Below are 25,967 nucleotides of genomic sequence, written 5' to 3'. Positions count from 1 at the left end.
ATTTGTAATCCTTTGAATCAAGCGAACCATGTAGGAAAAATTCCTGAGGATTCGAAATCCTTCAAAAATCCTTTGGAATTCCTTTGAATAAAAGGGGGCCTAAATATGCTTAGACTTCCTATAGAAATTCCAGTGCCTTGTATGGACAATCTCTTTCATCGGATACTTCGTAAAGCATAGAAGTTTTTAAGTTTTCACTTAATCGAGGTTTTCACCTGAGACCTTACCGTTCACAATATCTCAGTTCTATGTTTTCGGTTCCATCGAATTGTTATCTTTTACTTTTTATTTAGGCGATGTTATACAGTTTAAAAAAAAATTGGAGAGGATTATACGGTTGATGCACAGGCCCTAGATAAGCACATTCAAGATGGGCCCTAAATTTCATTACATATGTAAGGCAGTAAGGCACAGCACTCCTTTCAAGACTCAGCAGGCCCAACAAATGCAGTCCGGCGGTCAAAAGCTTGTGCTCCTTCGGATCCTAAACTCTTATAGCTGTTTTAGTGCAAATTTGAACTAAAAGAACGACAACAATTTAGGATCGGAGAAAGTACTGCCTAATTTTCCACGTGGTCCAACAGATTGCCACCAAGCCGACCGACCCAACAAAGGTAGCCTTTTGATCTAAAGAATATTGGATGCATAAACACAGTAGTACGTTTTAATGTGTTTCATATAAGTTCATATAATTGGTCTAGATGGCTTCCTGTAATATACATGCCACTAAGGTATTGATCCAAGGAGCAGCTTAGGCCACAAATTAAGAAGCAGGCAAGTGTCCTGTGCAGCATGGCTCAACACAGCTGTCACAGCATCTAGAAAACCCTCAGAATTTGACATCAAGAAACTCATAGGTTCGAGATATATATAAAAACCCCATCGAGCAGACTCAGTTAACAACAGAGACGAGATCAAGGGTGGAGCATGCAGGTTTATCATACTAGTATAATTAATATAAGTTGCCATCAGAATTATAATACATACTCCAGCTAGCTTTACAGTTCAGTAGTGTATATAGTATTACAAGTATAATGCTATGAATAGCCTTCTGCTTCGTTTCTTGGAGATGCATACAGCTAAGTTGTTTAATCAGGGCAACATTTGCAGCTGACTTTGGGTGTTCCTGCCACATCATCTGTCTGTTCGTCACGACGATGGAGACCCGTTTATATTTTTCGAGCAAAGACGACGACGGTACTCCCCGAGAGCCCAAACAGGGAACAGGTTGCGGTAGTTCGGGTAATTGAAGAACAGGGAGCAGTTGAAGCATCCGACGTGTTCCTGTCATGGAAATACAGGCAAAGTCAGAGACTTGACACCACATGCAAATTCTCAACTCAAGCATGCTGTTGGTTCAGAAGTCCCTGAAGAAAGAGTTGATGTGCAGCTGGCTAGGTCTGGTTTGACCGTTTGATGCATCAAGATCCGGAAACTTTTTTAGCATGTGGTTATCTAGTCGCTGTCTACCGTTTGATCTCAATACATCATATTATAGGGTCACTGTGATCTTTAACACAGAATTCCATCGAATAACTGCTCAAGACTGGAATGAGGATAACAAGTTTTTCTTTTCTTTTCTAGAATACTCCGTACATAACAAGATATTTTCATACTGAAAAATAGCGTTGTCTGGACAAATGAAAGGGAGACCTACTTGTTGGGGAAAGTCTCCTGTATCCATCTGCATATTGATCAATTCTTTTGCAGCCCGATGAAGTGGTGCTGGATTTCGTTCAATCTGGAATTTATATAAATGCGTCAGCTTAATTTGATGAACATACAGCATATTCCTGTGACAACTCAAATCAAACAATGTTACAGAACAATACAACATACCTGCCCAGCATATATTAAAGTCAACATTGCCCAAGCAGTATTCACTGCATGAGCACGGTCACCTTCAATATTTACATAAGCCTGTTTATAAATTTTGAACAAGAATAATGATAAGTGGAACAAAACATGTGCAATTTATATTTCAAAGAAACAAAGTTCAAAATTGCATTATTTAAATAAAATAACAACAGAAGCAGAAATTGTTTCTAATGAAATGAAAGGAGGACATCCTTTGAATAGAGGTAAACAAATTTATTAAACAAAATCCAATGACTAACCATATATGACTTTCTCCCCATCCACCAGTTTTTTTACCTTTGTTTCATTAGAGACATGACTTTCTCCCCATCCACCAGTTTTGAGCTGCTTTGATAATATAAAGTGGCATGCCTTCCTGATGGAAGAACTGTTCTCATACGTTCTTCCAGCTGCGACTAATGCTTTAACTGAAAAGAACGCCCAATAGGTGAAGCACACACCCCAGGTGCCTAGCCTGCCAAAGAAGAACTTATTGTGTTATGAATTATTAAAGTAGATCAGTGAAAAAAAAGTACTGTGAGTCAGTAAATGCGGCATTTTAAAACACACCATGAACCATCTTCTCCTTGTCTGCTCTCAATAAACTTTGCGGCATTTGTGATACATTTTTCTATCTCCTTAGTACGATAACCAGAATGTTGTTCTTTGAACAGCACCAGGGCTTGAAGCACAGAGGAGGTGCACTCCGGATATCTGCCAATTTTGATCACACACTATGAGTTTGTTTCTCTAGTTGAAATGGAAAAGGTGTTAGCAGGTTTCATCCAAACATCGTTTTATTTTAATTACTTACGGATGATCGATGATCATGTTTGGAAAACTCTCACAAGGATTGAGGATCTGGATTATAAAAACAGAACCATGTTAATGGCTAGAAAAACTCAGAATATGAGTTACACAAGGATAATTCTGGAATATAAGAACATCAAAACATACAGGTGCAAAATAATAAAGATTCAAAAGTTTACAATCACATATTGCTCAAGTATTTTAATACCGAGCTGAAATCTGTTAATACTAGAAAAGAACATGATAATATAGTTGAACCAGAAACGAGATGAAAATATGTTAAACTGGAAAACCATGTTTGATGTACAAAAGTAATGGAGTTATCTCTAAATATCAATAGTTAACTCTCCATTCATAAAGCAAATGAGTAGCATCCTGTTAAAGCTCACCTCTATCCAGGCAGAAGTTCTTTTACATTCATATGTAGAAAAGGTACCATCTTTGTTCTACAACAGAAAATGTAGTTGTTAAACAGGTGACCTTGACAACTTAGAACAAGCAATGCCAACAAACACAGCAAAAATTAGAATGGCTGTGACATGCATGGTATGGCAACGGCCAACAACACTGACCGTTCAATAATAATTGCCAATTCTATTAATTGGCTATCCATAGGCGAGGAAAATGTGCAAACCGTGAGACCTGTAGTTTGACTTCACCACATTCATAAACTAAGGTTGCCAAGTTATTCAGATGCATTTTGTCACTATAAGTTTGGTGAGACAGATGCATTCATATTCATATCTATTCACTATACACAACTAGTAACATTTGGATTTCATTGCATACATACACTTAACTATTTGTACACTGTTGTAATTTTCAGCACAGAAGACCAGATGTTTCATAGGAATACAAAGACAACAAACAAATGCTACTCGACGAAAATTGCAAAATCATGTTACATGACTTTTCTTGAAGAATTCTTACCACAAAAGATAGAAGGCAATCAACAGCATCATGCACCCTTTCTCTTTCTATTGGGTCCCCAACGAGCTTGCTAGAAATCCTTGACAGCAACAGTACGGCCTGAGGATGAAATTATGTAAGGTTTTCTTGCATGGACAAAATAAAAAACATAGGGGATCAACAGACAACAACTGACCATAGTGAGCATTCTATCAGTTAAAGATCTTGTTATATGTTCTTCCACTTACTAAGTTTACTGGTACTTAGGTAATGATGAATTTCACCTGTTCATAGTAAGACAAAAAAAGTAACAGAAAATTTCGACGACCTTAAGTGCTTCTGCGGTAGTGTCAGATACAGTCCATCCATTGTCAGCACTTGAAAGAGTCCATGAACCCTTCGATCTGTGGCGGTGTGAATAGCTTGGGTCACCGGGATGATTCCATAGAACCTTCAGGTATGAACATTCACATTTTGTTAGAGTTTTCTGTAATGGTTAGTTTACCGACACAGATGATTAGAAGGTAACAAATAACCTGTGAATTTTTCATGAACGCATTGGCTCTCTCCATAGTTGGACCATACTCACTAACGAGATCAGTAGCGCAAACTGATTGAATTATGAGAGATGTCTCCCAGCTCTGGCAGCCATCATACACCTAAGATTGAGACTGTAAGACACCATAGATAATTCCAGTTTCTTCTTCAATTTCTACAAAAAGATGAAAAATCGAACCTGCGCCTTCATGCCATCTTCCGAGAGCCACAAGAAATCAGGTACCCTTGCAAGATGCCGCTTGAACGCTTCCGAATTCGGATTTTCATCCCAGCAGCAGACCATGTTCAGAGCCTAAACATCAAAATACACCGTAGATAAAGGTATCATACTTCTGTGATATCACGCCAAAAACAGGCATGCCCCTGCAATTAGGCAAGAGAATAGGAAATTGGACCATTTCAGGTTACCTTGCTAACAGAGCATATGCAGAGGTACTGCGTGTTCTCATCCTCGTAATGGATGTGCTCCATGAGGTTTTTCAGAGCTCTCTCCCTCAGCTTGTTGATTGGCCAGCTGCTCAGGACTGGCTCCACACACTTGTAGAGTGAAGTCCACACAGCATTCTGCAACGCTGTACGTGGACACAGAAGGTCCTCCTGGCATGGATTGCCAAAAATGAAAACAGGTGGTTGGTTAAAGCAGTTCATCAAGTGAAAATAGGGTTTGCTAATGCTTAATAATAATGCAGTTCATCAGGTGGGTCAATCTTTTTTTTAAGAAAATCTAGCGGCAATTAGGAATGAATCAAACTCCGTTAAATGTGTGCGTGTGTGTGTTGAGAGAGAGAGAGAGGGTACGGTGTTGCTGGAGAAGGCTCATAAGAGACGCCGGCGAAGCGCCATTGGCCGGGGGAAGGGGCCGGCGAAGCGCCGTTTCGGCGGCGGCGGCGGCGCACGCCATGACGACTTCTCAACTGCTCACTCTAAAATGCAACTGAAACTATTGCGCCAACGGGCTCAATTAAATCAACCAGCCCAAACGAACAGCCCATTCTATGGTTCAAGGCCCACTTCAGTCAGGACTACGATCGTTATAGCAATGGGTCAGATAAACTTGCAGCCCATTGCTAAGCAGCCCACAAAATCCCCGACATAAGAAATATACCCAGGCCCCATAGAGTGATAGAGAGAACCTTTTAACAAAGCCATGAAAAATGTGTCCAGGTCCAGCCTGAAAATGATTTTCTTTCTTTAAAGGAGGTACGGATTAAAATTCAACAAACAAACCTTTGCACAGGCGTTACGAGCCTGGCCCCAGTCAACCGTGTGGTAGGGGATGTCGTAGATCTCCTCCCTTATTGCAAGAACCGTCGGCGTGACGGGCCCCACGAATCTCTTCCCGTACAGATACGCCATGGGGAGGTACACCAAACGGCACAGGCACCAGAATTTCCCTGCACACCAATTTAACAACCTTCTTTACTTTGTTTTTTTATTTGATTTATATATGTGTGTGTGTGTGTGGGCGCGCGCGTGTTAATTCATGTAGTCCAAATTAACAATCATGCCTGGATGGAACGGGAGGAATTGTGGCGCCAACCATAGTTCTGGGAAGATCGGATTATTCCCGGACCAATCGTACACCCCAAGTATCTTCAGCAAAACAGGAGTAGTAAGAAGGAAAGTCATGAAATTACTCCACATAATGTCCCTAGTGTTATATGTGTTAAGACATTGCCTCTTAATTATTACTACCGTATATATTTACAAAATATAAAATGATTATTAGTTTGTTTTTTTAGGGAGATTATTAGTTTGTATTTATAGGTACCGAGAGCCATATCTTGCCCCACTGCGGCACAAGAGTCGCGCCGCCGTGGGATAATATCCAGCCACGTCCCCGCGCCAACGAAGAATTCCCATCTAGCTCCTCGCCGAGGAGCCTTAGGGTGATGTAGTTTGAGCACGTGCCGAACATGCTGCTCGAGCCCAAGACCAACGTGCCCCATCCTCCGTCTTCGTTCTAAAAACATGTTTAAAATAGATAAAATAAAAGGATGGATTGCCAGAAATAACGATATATTTAGGCAAAATATATATCTGCACGTTGATTCCAGTAAACCTACACACATACGAAATTCATATACGTATACCTGATGGTTGTAAATGTAGCGCAGTATCTCTCGCCGATGCTCTGGCGACAACACGGTGCCGATCGACCTAGTGACATGTAGAGCAAATATCTGCGAAAAGACCGATATATAAAATCTTGATCTCCAGCATATAAATGCAAGTATCATAAAGAAATGATTTAATTAATTAAGTCATACGGACCAAGCCGGGCATGATGAACATGATCCCACTGAAGTCGCCGGGCCAGCAGCCATCGCCCGATTGCAGCGAGGAGAACTGGTCGAGGGCTCGCCGCAGCGATGCCAGCGTGACCTCGTCGGTGACCTCGTCCTCCTCCTTGAGTTTTCTCATGGGAGGCAGACGACGACGCCCGAGATCACCATCTTCCTGCAGCTGGTGTTGCTGGTTTTGTTTGGCATACTGCAAACAATAAAGAAAAAATATATATAGATGATCGGACTTAGTTCATTTATTCGTGCATACTCCGATCCGTTTCTTGAAATATGTTATAAGACGAGGATTTGACCAAATATTATTATGTTAAGATGTGATTTATATGTCATGAAATTAGTATCGTTAATTTGTTACAAAGATACGCACTTTATATTACTTGTGGTTTCATATCTTACTAGCCACGTATTAATAGATTAATAGATTAATTTGGATGGCAGATGTAGAATTTCCCGGACAGGATCTGACATGCTGCAAGCGCGCGTGTATTTCACTATGTACGTACGGCAGATCATCATTTTGTAAAAGCGTAACCAAGGTAATTAAGCTCCGTGCGCATACATGCATGCATGCCCTTTTCCATTAGTTTGCACAGGCTACTAGCTAGTAGCATAATATTGAAGAGCCAGTTTGCCCGTGCATGTCTTTCTTGGAGTATATATTTCCCAATCAAGAATTATTAACCATTCCGCTTATGTATTCTCATTATTTGCGCCTGCACAAGTCTTTCGCGAATCAAAATGGTTATTAACATCGACTTAATTAAAAATAGCTATTTTTAATGGACTTAAAATAGCAAAACCGATATATATTCAAACACAGATGCATGCAGGTGCATTACCTGCAGGCGCAAGAGGAGGTCGGCGGACTCCCTGCGCCGGAAGCGGCCGTCGGCGAACTCCCGGCGCAGCGTCTCCACCTGGGCCCGCTCCTCCGGCGTGCCGGCGCCGGCGTCGAACTCCCACACGGCCCGGCCCAGGAACCCGTTCGTCGACCGCAGCCACGCCGACGACCCGCCGCCGCCGCCCTCCCCGACCTTCAGCCTCCACATCCCGCCTGCTAGCTTAATTAGCTTGTTAATTAGCGCTCTCTCACTCTCCGTAGCTGCTAACGTTTGCTTCTGCTTTCTTTCTCAGCGCTTGCATTTATAACACCCGAGCTAACGAAACTAGCGTGAGTAGCACAGATTAATTGGCTGACACGTACGGGGGCGCGTCGATCGATCAGGAACGTCCATCGCAGGACGTACGGCCGGCCGGCAGTGAGATCGATCGTATCGACTAATATCGAGTATTGTACTATATGCATGTAGCTTTATGTAGGTACGTCCAAATTTAATGAACGGTAAATTTCATACGACCACCTGTTTTGAGGAAAAAAAAAAGAAAAAGGTGAGGGGCTCAACGAAAAAGACGCAACGACTGACATGCGGGATCCACATGTAAGAAATACCATCAAATGCGTTTAAACCGTTGTTTTGGATGATGTGAGACAATTGGACACAAAACATGTGATTTTGCGGACAAAATTAGCAAAAGTGACGGCTTGTTGAGATGCCTGCCTCAAATTAAACCTGTGGTTTTGTGAAATTACTCTTTAATTAATTCTGCGGTGGCCGGCCTGGTTATATATAACTACATTTTGCATCGGGGCGTACATGAGGGGGCGCGGTGGCATACTCATGTAAATTTAATGAAAGGTGATGTACGGCGCCTGCGACAATCACCAACTCTAATTTAATAGATAGTACTAGATAGACGGCTCATATTTATTACAGAGTACCGTAAAAGAGCTCTTAAATAAACATACTCGTATTATCTTCCATGTGATAAATGCTTTAAATGATATCATAAAAATAGTATGAGGATGATGATGGGCCACGGCTACTCCTCAAAATCTATCCTGGGAATGGTATGGATCAGCTAGCTCCCTCCATGAAAACTCATCGGCCATCACCTCTCAGGATTTGTGGGACACACGCACCGCCAATTGCCATTCCTTGCAATTAGTCGTTAACCCATCAAAACCTACTGCTGCTGGCCGGCGCATACTACATGAAAGGAACGAAACGAGAGCAGATTTCCAGAGACTGTAATTTGGGCGATTTCCCCAAGGGACTCCGCCGAAACAACATGTTTCGTCCGGAAGATACAGAGCTGGGCCCCAGGAATCCCGGCCCACGGCCCGGGTGGTAGCCAATTTCTTTAGCCCGGGTCGTACAAATTTGGGCTCTGGCCTGGGGCGCACGCAGCCCACCCGTTTGCCCAGCCTTGGCCCAACGAACCAGAACGCACGGCCCAGTTCAATGGAGCAGAGTCCGTAAAAAAAAAATCGAGCAGAGAATCGAGGGAGAGGTCGAGAGAGCGCAGCAGCGCCGCCGCCGGACGCCGGCCACCGCACGGCCTGGGTTGCTGGGCACCTGGGCCCTGGATGGTGCCCCGCCTCCTCCGCTGGCTCCGCCCCGCCGCCCGCTCGGTCAGGCGTCAGGGACTCGCTGGCCGTCTACCACGAGTTCGCGACCGGCGACCGTCCCCCCCCCCCCCCCCCCCCCCCCACTTCCTGAATCGGCAGCTCTGTGAATCGGTAGCCCGCTGCCCCCAACTCTGCGCCTCTGGTGTCCATAATTTGTTGATTCAAATTAGTTTCAAGAGAAAGATGACTTATCTATGCATCACAAAACAGCCATATCTGAGAGGCAGAGGTTGAAGCAGAGTCTGGCTGTCCTTCAACTAGAGCAAATGGCTATGTGTTTTAGGTATGGTTCTTGTACTTGTGTTTTGTTGTCTTATTATTTGCTCAAGATTGTTACGTACTAATCACGCTCCTTTGTCATACGTAGGTATAGCAACAAACGAGAGGGGAGGTGATTGAGAGATTTGTTGCCATTCAGCATGTTCCTGACACGGTAGCTACTTCACTCAAGGAAGGTATGTTTTTAACACATGGCTTATCTATGTCTAGATTGAGAAGGCAAGAGTATGCCAATTAGTTTCACATGTCACATGTGACAATGATATTGCCGATGAAACTATATTGAGTTCTTGAATTCTGTAGTTATTCAAATCATATCCTCAGTTTTCAAATGTTCAAGTGTAATTTGAATCATGTTTTAAGTTATCAAGTATTTTGAGTAATTGAATCAGATTTGCAATAATAAGATGTCATGACAGAAAAAGTATTCATGTTCTACAGAAATTTGAAGTAGTCAAACAAGACCACATCATAAAGTGATCGTTCAAATAAGGTTACATCACAAAAATTCAACAACAGATTTACTAATCACTACTGAGCTCTATCCATCGATAGTCCATCGAATATCAAATACTCCATCAGGTACTGAATAAGAGATTGAGAAAATTATAGTGAGAAGAATTAACCTTGTCCACGCCGGAGCAAATAAAAATACTGGGATGGTTGGGGTGGTGCGCATTGCTGTCTTCAACGCTGTGTGGGCTTCATGACACCTCACCCCCACCCTGTATTCTTCTCTTTTTTTTTTTGGTAAAATGAATTCCTCCTCACCAAGGTCGACAGATAATTCCTCCTCACTAAGGTGGACGGATAATTTCTCGAGCGAAGGGAGGTTCCTTATGCTCAAGTCCAAGTGACCGCCAGTACCATCCAAGATATCCGACACTTGGAGGCACAATCCAAGGGACCGAACCATGGGCATGGCTCCTGGAGCGAACATCTATGGCACCAATATAAACCCTTCAAAGCGACACTCTCTTGCGCAAGGGAATGCACTGGCACTGAGCATGAACATTGTCGACCTTTGCATTCCTTCGGGCTCTTCTCTGATAGCAATGCCGAAACCCGTTGGTGATCGCAGGTGCACATAACGAAGAACTGGCAGAGTCCCAAGGATCTGAATATCATCCAATTCCAGTTCGTATACATTTATGTCCAGGTAGGAGAGGCTGGGAAGCCATGAAGAGCTGATCCATGTTGGCAGTGTCTGAAACTCAAGCTGCAACTCAAGTCTGCGGAGGTGTGGAGGGGGCAACCAGGTAACCCGCATGGGATCACCGTCCATATTACCAATACGAGTAATAATTTTTAGCCTCTGTAGTTTGTGCAATTCACCTAGGCGTTTAACCAAAATAACAACTTCCTCAGGAGGACACCTTGATGATGACCAGAAGAAGGAGAGCACCCTCAGCCGGGTCAGGTTGCACAATGCTTCCACATTATCATGCATGCCATCTTTCGTGAATACAACTCCAGTCAGCTCTTCGAGGGATGTCAGATTCCTAATCCCCACTGGCACAATTGCAGGCAGACTATCTTCGAAGTACAAGCAGACAAGATTTCTGAGATAACAAAAACTCTCTGGCAATTAGCTCATCATGAATGATCTTTAGACTCTCTAGTTCGTCCAGTTTGCCTAGCAGCTTCACCAAAATAACAATTTTCTTGAGAGGAAGACCTGATGATGGCCACCAGAAGGAGAGCACCCTCAGATGGGTCAGGTTGCGCAGCGCTTCCACATCATAATCCACGTTGCCCTCCTCATCTTCTCCTTTTGTGAATACTACTCCAGTCAGCTCTTCGAGGGATGTCAGCTTCGTAATCTCTACTGGCACATTTACAGGCAAATAACCTTCAAAGTACAGGCATTTACCAGATTCTTGAGACAAAAAAAACTCGCTGGGAATTCGAATAAATATCCTCCACGCAAGTCCAATATCTCCAAGGACTGTAGCTTTCCTATTTCTATCATGACCTCATAGTCATAGGCCATACAAGTTTCTCTTAGTCCTAGGTACCTCAGGTGTAATAAGCACCCAAGATTATGATACCAAGCTCCAGAAAGATAACAATATCCTAGATCCAATACACGTAAAACTCTGAATCTTGAAAGCGAAAACATCTGATTAATAGCAGGACCAAAAATGGTGAAGGATCTCACTTGTGACATGCTCGTGGTAGTCAGCAGAGTGCTTGTGCGCTCTGTCATGCTCTTTTGGAGGGATAGCCTGCGACCCTTCTTTCCAAAGGTTTGTCTCCCTTGATAACATCCAATATCGTAACAAAATTATCTTCACTTGACAAATCACATATAAGATCAAGCATCATGTCATGCACTAGACAACCATTAGCTCGGCCTTCAGCATCAATATCTATCGGTCGGATCATGCTTCTGTTGATAAGCTCATTAAAGTAACTCTCTGCGAGCTCGAATAATTTTTCACCTTGGATAAAACCTTCAGCTATCCATCTCCTTATCAACCGATCTTTGTCAATCTGACAGTCTTCTGGAAATATGCTTAAATATAATAAACAAGTCTTCAGATGAGAGGGGAGATCATAATAGCTAAATGATAATATCCTCCTCATCTCCTCCAAATTAGTATCACCTTTTTGAAGTCCGGTTCCAATAGAGTTGAGCAAACCAAGCCATTGATTCATTGGTTTTATCTGCTGATTACTAGCTAGATAACTGGCTAGAGAAATAATTGCCAATGGTACCCCGCCACATTTCTTCAATATATCAGCAGATACTTGCTTGAATTCAGGAGGACATATATTATCTCTTGGGAATATTCTATTATAGAAGAGCCTTTGAGAGTCGTGTTCAGAAAGAGGCTTCATGTTATAAACCGTATCATCATTATAGGAGCAGCATTCTTTAGAGACGCTCACATTGCGGGTTGTAGTAATTATTTTACTTCCACATTTACCGCCCATCAAAGCAAATTTGATTGATTTCCATGCTTCTACATCCCATATATCATCAACAATGAGGAGGAACCTACAAAAACAAGAAGCAAACTTGAGCAAACCTAAAGAAAATTTGCCATTCATTCTACACTACAAAGGAGATTTTTCCAAAAAAAGCAAAAAAAAGTTTGGGTAACATGTTATGCACCGTTTGTATCCAAACTTTGTTCACCGATATGTATGCCTTACCAACCAAGTGGTATAAAGAACTTTAAATGTACTTATAGACTTTTAGTTAGAAGTTAATGTACTTGCAAGATCTACTGATGGCATATCCATAGATACTTAAACGCATGTACATGCACGATGGATTGGGGGTGGGAAATTGAACTTTTTTGAGGGAATACAATAGGCCAAAAGAACTAGTGATTCTATCCATGCTTGGAAATCATAGTATCTCTTTCTCTTATATCTCTATGAACTTGGGAAGTGTATGTACCTCTTGGTCCCTAGAGATTCTCGGAGTTCGTCAATGAGCTGCTTTTCATCCAAAGTTAACACCCCGCTCATACTGTTATACTTTTTCTTGTCAACTTCAAAGAGAAGGTCCCTGAAAACTTTCTTCAGATCTGGAAACCGAGATACCGACACGAAAGCCACACAATCAAATTCTGGCTTCAGCTTATCATACACCGCCTTTGCAAGAGTTGTTTTACCCAACCCTCCGAAGCCAACAATGGACAGTATCTTCGGCTGACTGGATACATCATAATCCATACGGAGCCTCTCAATTAGCTGGTCCCTTGCCTTATTAATCCCAACAAGCCTTTGCTTGTCTTCGTACAGAGCCACCAGGAGAGGGTCAACGGTAGTGATCCTTGTTGCTGCACCACGGAGATTAGCAAAAACACCATCAGCTTTATACCTCTCATGTCGGGCGGCGACATCCTGAACTTGCTTCTTGATCTCCTTGATCGCGGTGGCGATCTGGCGGCGGGCCTTGCCCTTCTTGAACAATCCTGTCATCTTGGCCACGAGCTCCTTGAAGGCGTCCATGTCAGCATCGGTCTGGGAACCATTGACGCGAGGAGATCATCGACGACATCTTCCATGTCGTAGGACAGCTCCTGGACCTCGCCGGCCCAGAGCTTGACCTCCTCGTCGAGCTGCTCCCTTGGCACCTCCGCAAGCCTGTGGAGGGCGGCGCGCATGCTGGCCAGCTCCGATGAGAAAGACTCTACGTCTTTCTTGACGCCGGTCTGCATCTTGTACTCTTCACTGAGGAGCTCGCCCAGCTTGGGGAGGAGGGAACCCATGGCACCCAAGGCGAGGTCCATTGTTGTGGTTGGCTTCGAGCTAGATCTCCTAAATGGATTGTTGTGCGAGCAAGTGTGTGAGCGAGTACTTGTGTAGTTGTGTGGAGGTTTGGTGCTAGCGGCAGGGTCGCTCTATATATAAAATCTCCAACTCCAAGCTGCTGATGCAGCTAAACGGCAACGCTAGCTGGTATGTTTTAATTTTTTTCTACTGTGCAATTTTTTTTAAAAAAAACTTTGCCACTGCTACGGCATGGTATAGCTAGCGTGCATTGATCGATTCTTCATTCTACGCAACTCAAATGGATCCAGGCCATGCTTCATTTGACTATATGTTTCTAAATCAAGTAGTCAGCGATGATCTACATATGTTGCATCAGCAGCACAAAATTGTATATATATACCCCACCAGATGTACCTACCCTACCAATCAAAAGGATAGTGGGTAGTGAGCAATGTATAATTTTATATACATAAATTTTTCCGTCTGGTATGCATCATTGAAAAAAAAAACTAGGACAGTGGCCTGTCTCTTCCATCACCACCCAACTAATTGGCTTGTCTCTCTTCCATCACCACCAAATTAATTAAGTCTAACTCCCAGTTTATATAGAGTAAAAAAAAGTCAAGAGTCTTCTATCAGGAGTGTGGTACTCCATCCATTTTGAAATAGCAGTACAAGTTTGATCAAGTTTATTGGATACTAACACAACATCTTAGAATGAACCCGTTGTTTAGTGTCCCAACAGGCAACAGTAAACAATACCCCAACTCAGTAGAAGAAAATAAAAGCACACAGTACATCCTTCCCGGCCCATCTAGTCAAGGCTTGAAGGTCAGTCCCGATCCACGGAGCTTATCCTCCACAATGTCATCAAACCGCCGGGCCATTTCAAGCGTCATATGGTTGGCCCAGTCCCCAGCCACCCCTTTCCTGAAGAAGGATTCATGCTTGAACCCGAGCAGCCCGGCCACGCCCGTCCTGTTCGCGCTCAGGCCCTTCATCGTCTCAATGCTGCATAGCCCCACGATGTCCGCGGGCATCCCCTGTGCTTCCTCGGCGGCCGAGAACGGCACGCCGAGGAACCGGGCCAGCTCCCTCACGGCGCCGGCCCGGTCCAGCAGCATCTCCTCGTATTTCAGGAACAGGACCCTGTCCGGGTGGGCTTTGCTCGCGCGCCAGTACCCCAGGGTGTGGTCCCAGATGGGCCCGCTGGGGGTCTCGCCCTTGCAAGCGTCCTCGAACAAGTCCGAGAACGTGTGCTTGCTGCCTTCCGGCATGATGCTTTTGGCAAAGTGCCACAGGGAAACCACCATATCCTTGGGCTCCCTGCAAAATGCAAATTAAATTCGCATGTACTCTGTCCGTCTCTAATTAGTTGGCGCCGGCTGTTTTGCAAAAAAACACCTGTAAATTTCTGAAATAAACATGCAGTCCACAGCGCGCGTTGATTTCGAAAAACAACAGGTTTTTTTCGCAAAAGTTCCAATAGAACATGGATTGCAAGTTTATTTCGAAAATTTACCAGGATTTCTTTGCAAAACAGTTGGCGCCAATTAATTAGGGACGGAGGAGTAATAATCGTGCTACAGAACACTCAGACCCAGTATAATATGCACATCAGTTACTCTCTCAGTTTGTAAGTATATGATGTTCTATATTTGTCCTGATCGAACATTATCAAATTTCTAGAAAAATAACTACTTGTACAACTTCAAATTAATTTTATTAAATCAATCGTGATATATATCTTCATACAGCACATTCTCAGAATATACGATGTTTTACCTGCATACGTAGACGATTTTGCAGTCGGGATTACCAGTGAGTGAGGGGGGCAGGAGAGAGTGGTGCATGTGCGTGTTGATGAGCCTGGGCGACGGCAGGAGCTCAAGCTTGGCCTCCTGGCCGACGGTGAACAACTCCTCCAAGAAAGGGACGCACGCGTGCGGGTTGAGCCGGAGGAGCGGGTGCTCCTCGTTACTCGCCAGCGACGGCGGGTACGCCGCCCGCGCCATGACGGCGAAGGCGAGCGCCTTGAGCCAGGTGGTGCCGCACTTGGGCGGGCTCGCGAGGACCACGTCGCCGGGCCGCGGGGCAAAGCGGCGCTGCACGGAGAGGACGCCCGTGAGACACGCGTCGACCACCCAGGTGTCCTGGTGCCGGTGCAGCTTGAAGCCCAGCATGTTGGTGGTTGGCATGGCGGCGACGGTGCCGGAGAATTCCTCCGGCGGAGGCACCCCGCGGTGTCCCTCGCCGCCGGCGCCGGCCACGTCCTTGAACGGGACGGGGCCGATGCTGCTTAGAGCAGTACTGGGGGGAGGAGTACTGGCCATTGCTGCTGCAGGCTACTCGACTCGATTGGTCTCCCAAATCAATGGTATAGCAAATGTGTTTCAGCGTTTGTTAGATCCTCTGCTCCAATTCCAATCCAGGGGTGCACTGGCCATATGTATAGTACTGGTAGTGCTGTCTGCTGGTAGTGCTGGTAGTGCTGTCTGCTGGTAGTGCTATGATGCTATCTGTTACTTCCTCCGATCCTAAATTGTTGTCAAAATATTACATGTATCTAAATGTTTTTTAAGAATAAATACATTTATATTTAAATAAATTTGAGTCAAAAATTTAGGATCAGAGAAAATAATTTATCCGTATTATATTTGTTATGGTGCTATGTATAGGACAAGCTAGTAATAATCAATGGATGTGAAATTGACGTTGGAACGAACGTGATTGATAATGTATTTTTGGGCTCTGGTAGGTAGGAAGCGGCTCCGGTGAAAAGCTCTCGTCAGGCCGCTCTCTTTGTTGAATATGTAAAGGCGCGCTTTTAATTACAAAATAAAATAAAAATGACCACACTATGTACGTCATCCACGCGACCACGCTGGGAGGACGGCCAGCTCTCGACGTCCACACGACCACACCCCAGGTGGTATTGTCTGTCTATGTAGACGGCCAATACTATCTAGGCGACGGTCTCTCTTTGTTGAATTAATACTCCGGCCGTATGTGGCAAGAGAAGTTTGAGTAGAACAGAGGGCAGGCAAGCGCGTCAGGCGGAACATTTACATATAGCATTTGTTAATTAATTTTGGAAAATGACTGACGTGATTTGAGTGTCCAAGTTTAAATTTTGTTCATATTTCATAAAAAATATTAACATGAACACATTGACGGAGTTAGAAACTAGCTAGAGACAAACATGAATGGAACTACTCCCTCTGTCCAACAAAACATGTCTCAAGTTTGTCAAAATTTGAATACATCTAGACATGACATACATTTAAATTTTGGACAGAGGAAATACATGCAGAGCCACGAGACCACGAGGTGCACATGAACCCGGTAGAGAAGTTTCTCTAACTAGTCCAAAAACAAGCATATGCATCACCTTAATAGGGATGCGATCGAGTGGGATCCTTTCGTTTCTAGACTATAATAATTTGTTGGTTCAAATTTTTACTTAAAATTTGACTTGAAGTTTTGAGAGTTGGGGTAGAAAGAAAAATATGAGTAGGATCTCACATTCTCACTTGCGTCTCTACATCATAACACGTGTAAGTAATTACATCCTGGTGGCTAAAACATTACATATTCTGTTCTAATTCGTCAAAGAAGTTGTAATGAATCAAACCTAAGTTATATACTCGTAGTAGTATTACTAAATCTTTTGTGCAAGAATTATTAAAATCTAGGTAATTCATTGAGAGAAACTGCTTACCCGCTCTCGCTTCAGTGTCAAAACTCATTTATATCTGGTCGTCGTTTGACACTGCGTATAGATAAACAAATTGTATTTTCTCGGTCCAACAAAAAATGTTCTATCTAGACATGACTTAGTATATAGATGCATTCAAATTTGATCAGACTTGAGACATCTTTTGTTATGACGAGGGAGTTACAAAATTTACAACGAAGTGGCTGTAGTTTAGTGGTGAGAATTCCACGTTGTGGCCGTGGAGACCTGGGCTCGAATCCCAGCAGCCACAGTTTCATTTTTTCTTTTCTTTTGGAATTTATTTATTTCTCTTCTTTTTGCTGTTCCACCGCCTCCCCACGCTGCAGGCCGGTGCATCTAGGCCCCGTGTCGACCGCCCGTTCTCCTCGTACGTCTTGCCTTCAGAGTTCAGACAGCGCCGCGCCCAGACACGCTTCCGGGCGCCACGTACCTCGCACACGCGTCGTAGGCATAGACATCTCCATGGATTTATGTATCCACTGAATCCTAGCTACTGCTACTCCGTAATTCCTAAGACAGCAGCAAGCGATCGAGCGAGAAAGTTAAGCAGCTGGTCAGCCATGGGGCAAGAAGGCACGGAGGAGAAGACGAGGCCGGACCCGGCAGCAGTGGAGATCCAGGAGAAGGGCGAGGTGTTCTTCTTCTACCGTCCCAAGGTGAACCGCGACGAGGCGCGCAGCCCCGACGACGTCCAGCGGATGTACGTCGTCCTCCGCCCGGAGTCCGCCCCGGGCCGCGACCGCCCCGCCGTCGAGCTCAAGCAGTCGCCGGACTCCGGCAAGGAGGGCACCAAGAGACGCAAGACAGGCGATGGTGATGACAAGAAAGCACCCGAAGGCGGCCACGGCCAAGAGGTCTTCTTCAACCTTGAGTCCTTGATTTATTCTCCCCAAACATGTATTTGATTCTTTGTTGTTTGTAGGAGGTGAACATGGAGGAAGCGCCGCTGCTGCGGGTGATCGTGATGGGGAAGAAGAGCCTGCCGGACCCGGGGAAGAAGAAGAAGAAGAAGAAGAAGAAGAAGAAGAAGCAGGGCCGGCCAAGCTGGGGCTACGTGGAGCTGGTCACCACGAGCGTCGAGGACGTGAAGGACGCGCTCAGGGGCGAAGACTACGACACCAAGACCCGGGGCAAGCGGCACCGGCCGGAGGCCCGGGCGCTCGGCGAGGGCGTCTACCGCATCCTCAAGCACCACCATTCCGGCCATGGCGGCCGCGCCGCCCACACGCACCTCGTGTACAAGCTCGAGCTCCCCTGTTCCAAGGACGAAGGCGGCGAAGAAGGCGGTGCTGGGGAGCCGCAGGAGGCCATGAACGTGGAGCCGGAGGCGTCGTTCGTGCTGCAGATCAAGAACCCCGAGGGGCAGAATTCCGGTGGTGGGGGGTTTGGGGGTTTGCAGGGGAAGCGGAAGGCCGAGTTCCCGGAGCACTTGAAGGAGAGGTTTGGGGGGAACCGGTATGCGCCGGCTGACCCGCCGGATTTGCTCAACTATGAAGGGTGTGAGCTGCTGCTGATCTCGGCGTCGGATGATGTCGAGGAGGAGCTGGGGCTGGAGCTGCACACGGAGACGGGAACAGAGGAGGGCGGAGGAGGAGCAAGGTGCTCGGACCTGGTGGAGATGTTCGGCGACGTGGCGCACGTGAAGCCGCTGCTCAGCGGCACCTGGGACTAGCAGTCTAGAAACCAAACCACTGATCAGCTCTGGATGACATGTATTCTGCTACTAGTAGCTAGCTTGAATCTGTAGGAGATCTCATAATCTGTAGTTGTGTAGAGAGATGTGCCACCAAACTTGGGCTGTACTACCTTTTTGCTTTTGGGACTGTAATCCTTTCCATCCAACGTACGTAGCAGTGTTTTGCTTTTCTGGCACTGTTGATCCTGAAGATGGAAATTGCCAGAACAATGGAAGCCTCCTGATCCGTTGCCATTTCAGAGTTGTACAATAGAGCCTTGTTTTTTTTTGGTGATTCCGCGTCGGCGTAACAAAACGTCGTGTTGGGTGCTCTGATCCTTCTTCGCTCCATCGGCTCCCAGGCTGATCTGCTTTATATACCTCTGTCCTAGCTGACGAACTACAATTACAGCCAACTTTGGAGTCTTTTCTTTTGTCAAGTTTCAACAGACCATTCCTATAAACCTTTTTGGATAGTAAAATTTTCTTCAGTGCTGTCATATTACGAACAGAGGGTGGCTAGTTCCTACAACTTTCAGGCATTCCAAGATGCCGATCGTCTCATCGTCGGCTTCACAGCCCAATCCTCCAAGGAGATCATCATGAGTTGACGGGCCTTACAGCATCATCCTTGCAACGAGGTATCACGCGATGGACCATGTTTGGACCTTCCTGGACTGCTTGCCGATGAACTTCCCCAGCTTGCCGCCGTAGTAATCGGGTCGGGCCAGCCGTCCTTGAACTGCAGATGAATCATGTAAGGATGTTAAAATTCGAGCCATCTGACAGTTTAGTTGTGGTTTCGTTCATACATCTTCACGCACCCTTTCAGAATCTCAAACTTCGTTCTGACAAAACAAATAAAGTACAAAAACCTTGACGCACAAGGCATGGTCGATTACAGAACTAAGCTAACTGATCGTTTGTTGAATTGATATTACAGTTGTCATCACTGTTCGGGCAAAATAGTTTCCTTCAGATAATAACTGGTTTACCAACCAAGGAGCAGATGTGATGATAAACTCAACACATGGTTAGACATGATCACCTGTACATGAGTGGTCTTTTCCTAGAATACTTTGCAGTAAAGAATGCTGAGTCAAATAATCTGCAAAAAAAAAAAGCGAAGAGTAGATTACCTGGCCACGATCCTCCATTGTGATAACTCCACCAGGCATTACTGGGGTCGCAGCCAGTGATTATTCTCCACTGATGGTTCTCAATTGCAGGAATGCAGGACATGATATCTTCAGGGGCATCTCGCCCAATAGCTCATGTCAGTTCAAGTTCAGGTCATAGTTTCTTCCGTACTTTACAAAAAAGGTTGAAAAAGTGGTTGATAAACAGTTTGTATATATTCCAGATTATAGTGGCAGTAAGCCAGCTAATGAGTACCGCCATAGATCTGCGACAATAACATACAAATTTGTGGAGGTTAATTAGTTTGGTTTAAGTTATCACTTGATGACTAAACGTCATACCTCGAAAACCAGTGTCCATGATTTCGGACAGGGTGGAGAGAACAGCAGGGATGTGATGCCACGATGAGATGGAACTGGTGTGAGGCGCCGGCGAATACCCCAAACTACGGCTGCAGCGGCGAGTTGGCACGGGATGTATGAGAAGTAGCAGCAACATGATGAGAGAGATTTAGGGTTTGATGGTGACCTGGCGACTCCTCTGCTGTGGACCTTTGTTAATGATCTAGCATGCTGCAAAATTTTGAAAATCCCTGTTTGATGAGTAAATTTAAACAGTCCATCCAGTCATACAGAAGGAATGTGAAGCAACGTTCATCTTGAACATCCGACGATTATATTCAGTATTTTAGCTGATGTTGCTGCTCCCCTGAGAAAATACAACAGCGGACTCCTTTTCCGATGAACATCTTGACAGCCCCGCAGACATGATAGCAATCCAGAAAGCAAATTTCAGCAAGAGTGCAATGCTGATGTGCTTCTGGTTCTGGGGATTTGTGCTACACCAGATCAAGATTTGGAACATAACCCTCCAGTCTCATCTCATCAATCAGCATATCATGGAGCTGATACATATCATCCGCCCCGTGCTGCGATTCATCCCCTGCATAGAATTCAAGGACTTTGCCACTAACCTCGACCCAGCTGCAACCCGGAATTTTGCTGACACCCCTCTCCCGCATCAGACCTCTCATCTTTGCAGAGTCATCCAATCTATCTGAGCTTGCATATATCTTGGACGAAACCACATAGTTCCACGAATTTGAGGGCTCCAGCTGCATGATCCTATTGATGACCCTTTCACTGACCTCAACATTCTTGCATTTCCTACAAGCAGCAAGCAAAGCTCCCAACATTACTGCATCCGCCTTACCAGGGATCTTCTCAACGAAGTCCCATGCTTCTTCTAAATGTCCGGCACGTGCCAATAAATCAACCATGCAGGAGTAGTGCTCGATCTTGGGAATGATTTGAAACTCGGATGTCAAGGAGTTGAACCACCGCCGGCCATCTTTCAGTAACCCTGCATGCACACAAGCAGAAAGGACTCCTATAAAAGTGATATCATCAGGCCGGAGCCCTTCCTCATTCCTCATGACTTCAAACTGCCGAATGGCTTCATGGCCTCTCCCATTAAAGGCAAGCCCACAGATCAAGGCATTCCATGTAGCTTCATTCTTACATGGCAGCTTCCCAAACACTTGTACGGCTTTGTCAAGATCTCCACACTTTGAGTACATGTCCACTAAGGCAGTCCCGACGTAGACATTGCCGTAGAGGCCTCTGTGTGAGGCATAGGCGTCCAGTTCAGTGCCTAGCTCCAGAGCTCCGACCGCAGCACAGGCTGAGAGCACTCCAACCAAGGTTATCTTATCTGGACTTGCCCCTTCTTGCCTCATGCTGTGAAACAAAGCAATGGCTTCCTTGGACATGCCATTCTGCGCGTACCTGCATCATCGCAATACCATACACAAAATGATTTAAAGCTCGGATAAGACGACATTTATTAACTGCCGATTATAAGAAAGAACGAAAGTGGACGTTATCAATACTTGCCCGGTGATCATGGCATTCCAAGCGACGACATCCTTGTGAGCGATGCCGTCAAACACGCGCCGTGCCTCTGTCATCTCACCACACTTCTCATACATCCCGACGAGAGCAGAGCCGACGAGCGACCCGACCTCAATCTCCGCAGACCTGACCCACTCCTCCAACCACCTACCAAGCACCAAGTCCCCGGCATCCCTGCATGCGGCGAGCACGACGGCCACGGTCACCTCATTGGGCGCCACGGCACCCTCATCGATCATGTCACGGAACATCCTTGCCACATCGGCTGCCATGCCCGCCCGCTCGTACGCCTTCATCATGGCGTTCCAGGAGACGACGTCCCGGCGGGGGATTCCGTCGAACACCCTGCGCGCGGCAAGGGGGTCGCCGAGGTTGGAGTACATGGTGACGAGGGAGTGCACGGTGTGGTCGTGCGCCTGGAGCCCGAGCCTGCAGAGGAGCGCGTGCGCGGAGCGCGCGAATGGCGGCTCCGGGGCGCGCGCCGCGGCGAGGAGGAGGAACGGGAGCGTGTATGCGTCCGGGCGGAGCGCGGCGCGGAGCATGCGGAGGAAGAGGCGGAGGGCGGTGCGCGGGCGGGTGGACGCGAAGAAGCGGAGCGTGACGTTGTAGGAGAAGGCCGTAGGGGCAGGGTGCGCGGCGAGGAGGAGCAGCGCGTAGTCGGCGGCGGCGGCGGAGGAGGAGAGGGTGAGGAGCTTGGAGAGGAAGTGGTTGTAGGGGAAGGGGCGGCGGCGGTGGTGGTTGAGGTGGAGGATGTGCGCGTGGAGCTGCTTCATGGCGGAGAGGGAATGGCATCTCGTGTGGAGCTTGGAGATCACGGAGGAGGCCGCCGCCGCCGCAGAGGAAGCTGGAGCAGTGGGCATTGACGAGACAAGGAGAACCGAACTGAACTCCTATTCTCCAAAGTAGAGCTGGAGTAAAATTCAAACTCCAGGGGATTCCAAGTTTCCGACTCCACGGCTCCACCCATATGAAATTCAAACTCCAGGGGAACAACTCCTCCTTCTCCCCAAACCGCCCCGCCGCCGCCGCCTCGCCGACATTGTTCCCCTGCTCGATTCCTATAATCCGCCATCGCCGAATCCCAGCAAGAGGTGAGCAACCTTCCTCCAAGCTCTTTGGTTTTCGTCGTCAGTTTCGATCCGAACCCTTGGCGTGTTCCTCAGATCGGGCTTGTGTGTGCTCCGTTTTAAGTCCTGGATTTTCGGTAGGGTTTCTCGATGGATCGTGTTTGTTGTCTCTGATTGAAACAAGCTGCGTTAGTAGTTGTGCCATCAATTGGTGTATCAATGATGCAATTTAGCATCCGTATAGAGTGTATACATGATCGGGTGCCGTCAGATTGGGGCAGTTGCATGCGATAATTCAGACCCAAAATCTTGGTTGCGCCGGTACTAAGTTCAGTGTTACTGTTCGGGTGTTGATAATGTACATTTGGGCGATTAATCAAGAGTTGCGCCCATGGTTGAATTTCCTTTGCGTGTTGCTAGTAGTACAACCATTGCCTAGACAGAGTGGTGATTTCTACATTATCTAATTTTGTTCATACTGCTCACACAAGTACTCTTTCTGGTGATACCAATTACCATGATATCATTTACTGAATCTTAGCTACTGTACTAACTTGCATAAATCCGTCAAAAACAATATAGCAACTTGCATAAAGAATTGCTAATGCTTTATCCTCTACCTGTTTTGATCCAGGTAGCAGCCTCCCTCGTTGACTACAATCAAGGTGGACTCGGCAGGAGTCGAAGCTTCTTTTATGTCTGAACAACAACACTCGCTGTGCTTAGGATCAGTTGAATCGCTGGGAGAGTATTATCGCCCGACAAGGAAAAGGGACAACCTTCTCTTCCCCTGCATGCATCAAGAGCCTGTTTCTGAGAGGTCACTTGTCACTGCTCAAATTCAGCTCATCCGTTCTCTTCAAGGACCAGCAAGCAACTCTTGCTTCTGAATTTTGCCACATCTGATAGAATCTGCTCACATCAAGCCTGACTCGAGATGGCGCTGCAGAACATCGGTGCTTCCAACAAGGACGATGCCTTCTACAGGTACAAGATGCCCAGAATGCTGACCAAAATAGAAGGCCGCGGCAATGGCATCAAGACGAACATCGTCAACATGGTTGACATAGCAAAAGCACTTGCCAGGCCTGCTTCCTACACGACAAAGTACTTCAGATGCGAGCTCGGCGCGCAATCGAAATTCGACGAGAAGACGGGGGTTTCCCTGGTTAACGGTGCTCATGACACCACGAAGCTCGCTGGTCTTCTTGAGAACTTCATCAGGAAGTATGTCCAGTGTAAAGCCTGTGGCAACCCTGAGACAGAGGTTCTCATCACCAAGAACCAGATGATATCTCTGAAATGTGCTGCCTGTGGCTTCCTGTCGGATGTTGACATGAGGGACAAACTCACCACGTTCATCCTGAAGAACCCACCACAGCAGAAGAAGGGAGGCCAGGACAAGAAAGCGCTGCGAAGAGCCGAGAAGGAGCGGCTCAAAGAAGGTGAGGCTGCTGATGAGGAGATGAAGAAACTCAAGGATGCAAAGAAGAAAGGTGCTCCTTCCAAGGAGAAAGTTGTTGGTACAAAGAAAAAGGTTGCTCAAAGTGCTTCTTCTGAAGAAGAACATGCAACATCGCCAACTCACTGTCAAGATGCTGACTTGGCATCTGCCTCGGATGACGGCGACGACGATGTGCAGTGGCAGACCGACACCTCTGCAGAGGCTGCGAAGAAACGCATGCAGGAGCAGCTGAGTGCAGCAACTGCTGAAATGGTTATGCTTGCAACTGAGGAGACAGAGAAAAAAAAGAAACAGACTCAGCAGAAAGAGGCTAGTGCTAATAACAGGAATGGAACAGCAAAGGCACAAGATAGTTCCAATGGCAACCTGCAGGCTGAAGCTAAAGCCACAGCTTACGATAAACTGGTCGAAGAGATCAAGGCAACCTTGCTGGCAATGCTGCCACAAATACTCAGCAGCTCAAGGCCGTGCTGTCCTCCTCAACCCTGCCTCCCCAGGACGTGATGAACGCCCTCTTCGAGGCGCTCTTCCATGGCGTGGGCAAGGGATTCGCCAAGGAGGTTAAGAAGAACAAGGAGCGCCTGGCTGCCGCTGTCCCTGACGAAGGCGCTCAGATGCTCCTGCTCCGGGCCATGGAGGTGTTTTGCGGCAAGTGTAGCGCTGAAGCCCTGAAGGAGGTCCCGTTGGTCCTGAATGCCCTCTACGACGGCGACGTGCTGGACGAAGAAAGCATTGTCCAGTGGTATGATGAGGCCGTTGCTGCTGCCGGGGAGACCCGGTCCCAGGTCTTGAAGAACGCCAGGAAGTTCGTGGAGTGGCTCCAGAGCGCCGAGTCCGGCGACGAAGACGACGAGTGAAAGGCCGGCCGGGCTTCTTGCTGCTCTCTACGCTTCCGTGCCACTATATACTTCCACCTGCTTGCTATACTTGTTTGAAGTGTCTTTGGATGATTATTATTTCCAGTATCGTGTTTAAAAATTAAAACCCCTTGGCTGGAGTTAATGATTGAGTTCCACGCCATGTCTTAGTCAGTTTTTCTTTTCTTTTTGACAGCCATGTCTTAGTCTGTTTTCAATATTAGGATTGCCGTGGATTGTATAACTAATCTTTGCTTGTTTTATCAAAGTTTTTTTTCTAGTTTATTGTTTATTCAGCCAAGTTTTTTCTATTTTTGGCTTTTATTTTATAGAAGGGAAAGTATCAACCATCCATCAGGCGAAACCTTCTATTTATTGAAAACTTGAAAATATTCAACTAACCGTAAAATAAACGGATCAGATAAAATGTGAAATCTCTGATCTTCATAACAGACGTGGCTATTTCTAAGTTGCCTGTTTTTTTTAAGAAATGAGTCTTAAATATCAGTCAATGTTTCAGTACCGTTAGATTAATATCTGGGGATCATTCACATTCTCTCATCTCTCACCTGCAATCGTTGGATTAAGATCCGATGGCTAACATGTCGATTGATCTCACTAAAAAAGCATGCGACTTATCAGTAGCAAAACTGTTTCATAAATGTGTTTAATTGATTAGAAATTCCACC

General features: G+C 46.0%; 4 protein-coding genes, 1 long non-coding RNA gene, 1 other non-coding gene and 2 pseudogenes across 10 annotated transcripts; 4 read left to right on the top strand and 4 right to left on the bottom strand.

Moving 5' to 3' along the window:
* Positions 1 to 923: 923 nt before the first annotated feature.
* LOC100843778 (achilleol B synthase) lies at positions 924 to 7,489 on the bottom strand. Its single transcript, XM_003570860.3, has 18 exons — positions 7,280 to 7,489; positions 6,409 to 6,627; positions 6,228 to 6,317; positions 5,906 to 6,097; positions 5,643 to 5,727; positions 5,362 to 5,528; positions 4,543 to 4,731; positions 4,313 to 4,426; positions 4,113 to 4,235; positions 3,905 to 4,027; positions 3,598 to 3,696; positions 3,057 to 3,113; positions 2,672 to 2,718; positions 2,428 to 2,571; positions 2,155 to 2,332; positions 1,840 to 1,920; positions 1,658 to 1,741; positions 924 to 1,284 (listed from the first exon to the last, which is right to left on the bottom strand). Exons 1-18 carry the CDS (start codon positions 7,487 to 7,489, stop codon positions 1,150 to 1,152), a joined length of 2,337 nt encoding a protein of 778 aa, XP_003570908.1. The 3' UTR covers positions 924 to 1,149.
* A 1,267-nt stretch (positions 7,490 to 8,756) lies between these two features.
* Positions 8,757 to 11,048, top strand: LOC104583419. Of its 3 annotated transcripts, none has more exons than XR_002965047.1 (5): positions 8,757 to 9,021; positions 9,121 to 9,193; positions 9,278 to 9,365; positions 10,271 to 10,448; positions 10,558 to 11,048. It is a non-coding gene; the product is annotated as an uncharacterized LOC104583419 (long non-coding RNA). The 3 variants fall into 3 exon arrangements; XR_002965045.1 differs by having other exon boundaries at positions 9,973 to 10,448; XR_002965046.1 differs by having other exon boundaries at positions 9,965 to 10,448.
* A 198-nt stretch (positions 11,049 to 11,246) lies between these two features.
* On the bottom strand, positions 11,247 to 13,602 carry LOC100843471 (annotated as a pseudogene).
* Positions 13,603 to 14,028: 426 nt separating this feature from the next.
* LOC100843169 (cytosolic sulfotransferase 5) lies at positions 14,029 to 15,940 on the bottom strand. Its single transcript, XM_003570859.4, has 2 exons — positions 15,208 to 15,940; positions 14,029 to 14,748 (listed from the first exon to the last, which is right to left on the bottom strand). The coding sequence occupies exons 1-2, from the start codon at positions 15,753 to 15,755 to the stop codon at positions 14,241 to 14,243; spliced, it is 1,056 nt and encodes a 351-aa protein (XP_003570907.1). The 5' UTR covers positions 15,756 to 15,940; the 3' UTR covers positions 14,029 to 14,240.
* Positions 15,941 to 17,339: 1,399 nt separating this feature from the next.
* TRNAH-GUG lies at positions 17,340 to 17,411 on the top strand. Its single transcript has one exon. It is a non-coding gene; the product is annotated as a tRNA-His (tRNA).
* Positions 17,412 to 17,508: 97 nt separating this feature from the next.
* LOC100837097 lies at positions 17,509 to 19,091 on the top strand. The gene is made up of 2 exons (XM_003574335.4): positions 17,509 to 18,015; positions 18,084 to 19,091. The coding sequence occupies exons 1-2, from the start codon at positions 17,632 to 17,634 to the stop codon at positions 18,831 to 18,833; spliced, it is 1,134 nt and encodes a 377-aa protein (XP_003574383.2). The 5' UTR covers positions 17,509 to 17,631; the 3' UTR covers positions 18,834 to 19,091.
* A 176-nt stretch (positions 19,092 to 19,267) lies between these two features.
* Positions 19,268 to 22,901, bottom strand: LOC100845612 (pentatricopeptide repeat-containing protein At2g34400). Of its 3 annotated transcripts, XM_010235488.3 has the most exons (5): positions 21,872 to 22,901; positions 20,505 to 21,763; positions 20,318 to 20,427; positions 19,976 to 20,241; positions 19,268 to 19,578 (listed from the first exon to the last, which is right to left on the bottom strand). In XM_010235488.3, exons 1-2 carry the CDS (start codon positions 22,747 to 22,749, stop codon positions 20,815 to 20,817), a joined length of 1,827 nt encoding a protein of 608 aa, XP_010233790.1. In that variant the 5' UTR covers positions 22,750 to 22,901; the 3' UTR covers positions 19,268 to 19,578; positions 19,976 to 20,241; positions 20,318 to 20,427; positions 20,505 to 20,814. The 3 variants fall into 3 exon arrangements, with proteins under 3 accessions (XP_010233790.1, XP_003574410.2, XP_014755433.1); XM_003574362.4 differs by having other exon boundaries at positions 20,318 to 21,763; XM_014899947.2 differs by having other exon boundaries at positions 19,976 to 20,083; positions 20,318 to 21,763.
* On the top strand, positions 22,852 to 25,441 carry LOC100842557 (annotated as a pseudogene).
* The last annotated feature ends 526 nt before the right edge of the window (positions 25,442 to 25,967 follow it).

The sequence above is a fragment of the Brachypodium distachyon genome, chromosome 3, assembly GCF_000005505.3.
Source record: "Brachypodium distachyon strain Bd21 chromosome 3, Brachypodium_distachyon_v3.0, whole genome shotgun sequence".
NCBI classification, from domain to species: domain Eukaryota; kingdom Viridiplantae; phylum Streptophyta; class Magnoliopsida; order Poales; family Poaceae; genus Brachypodium; species Brachypodium distachyon.
Note: the sequence above shows the minus strand (reverse complement) of the source record. Positions and strands in the feature narration are given on the sequence as shown.

Excerpts from the sequence above, each read along its gene's own strand:
- LOC100843169 (XM_003570859.4), bottom strand. The coding sequence starts at position 15,755 with ATGGCCAGTACTCCTCCCCCCAGTACTGCTCTAAGCAGCATCGGCCCC. Across the intron at positions 14,749-15,207 it reads AAAATCGTCTACGTATGCAG|GGAGCCCAAGGATATGGTGG; the intron begins GTAAAACATCGT and ends TGCATTTTGCAG.
- LOC100843778 (XM_003570860.3), bottom strand. The coding sequence starts at position 7,489 with ATGTGGAGGCTGAAGGTCGGGGAGGGCGGCGGCGGCGGGTCGTCGGCG. Across the intron at positions 6,318-6,408 it reads TGTTCATCATGCCCGGCTTG|ATATTTGCTCTACATGTCAC; the intron begins GTCCGTATGACT and ends GTCTTTTCGCAG. Across the intron at positions 2,572-2,671 it reads AACATGATCATCGATCATCC|ATATCCGGAGTGCACCTCCT; the intron begins GTAAGTAATTAA and ends CAAAATTGGCAG.
- LOC100837097 (XM_003574335.4), top strand. The coding sequence starts at position 17,632 with ATGTATCCACTGAATCCTAGCTACTGCTACTCCGTAATTCCTAAGACA. Across the intron at positions 18,016-18,083 it reads AAGGCGGCCACGGCCAAGAG|GAGGTGAACATGGAGGAAGC; the intron begins GTCTTCTTCAAC and ends TGTTGTTTGTAG.
- LOC100845612 (XM_003574362.4), bottom strand. The coding sequence starts at position 22,749 with ATGCCCACTGCTCCAGCTTCCTCTGCGGCGGCGGCGGCCTCCTCCGTG. Across the intron at positions 21,764-21,871 it reads TGGAATGCCATGATCACCGG|GTACGCGCAGAATGGCATGT; the intron begins GCAAGTATTGAT and ends GCGATGATGCAG.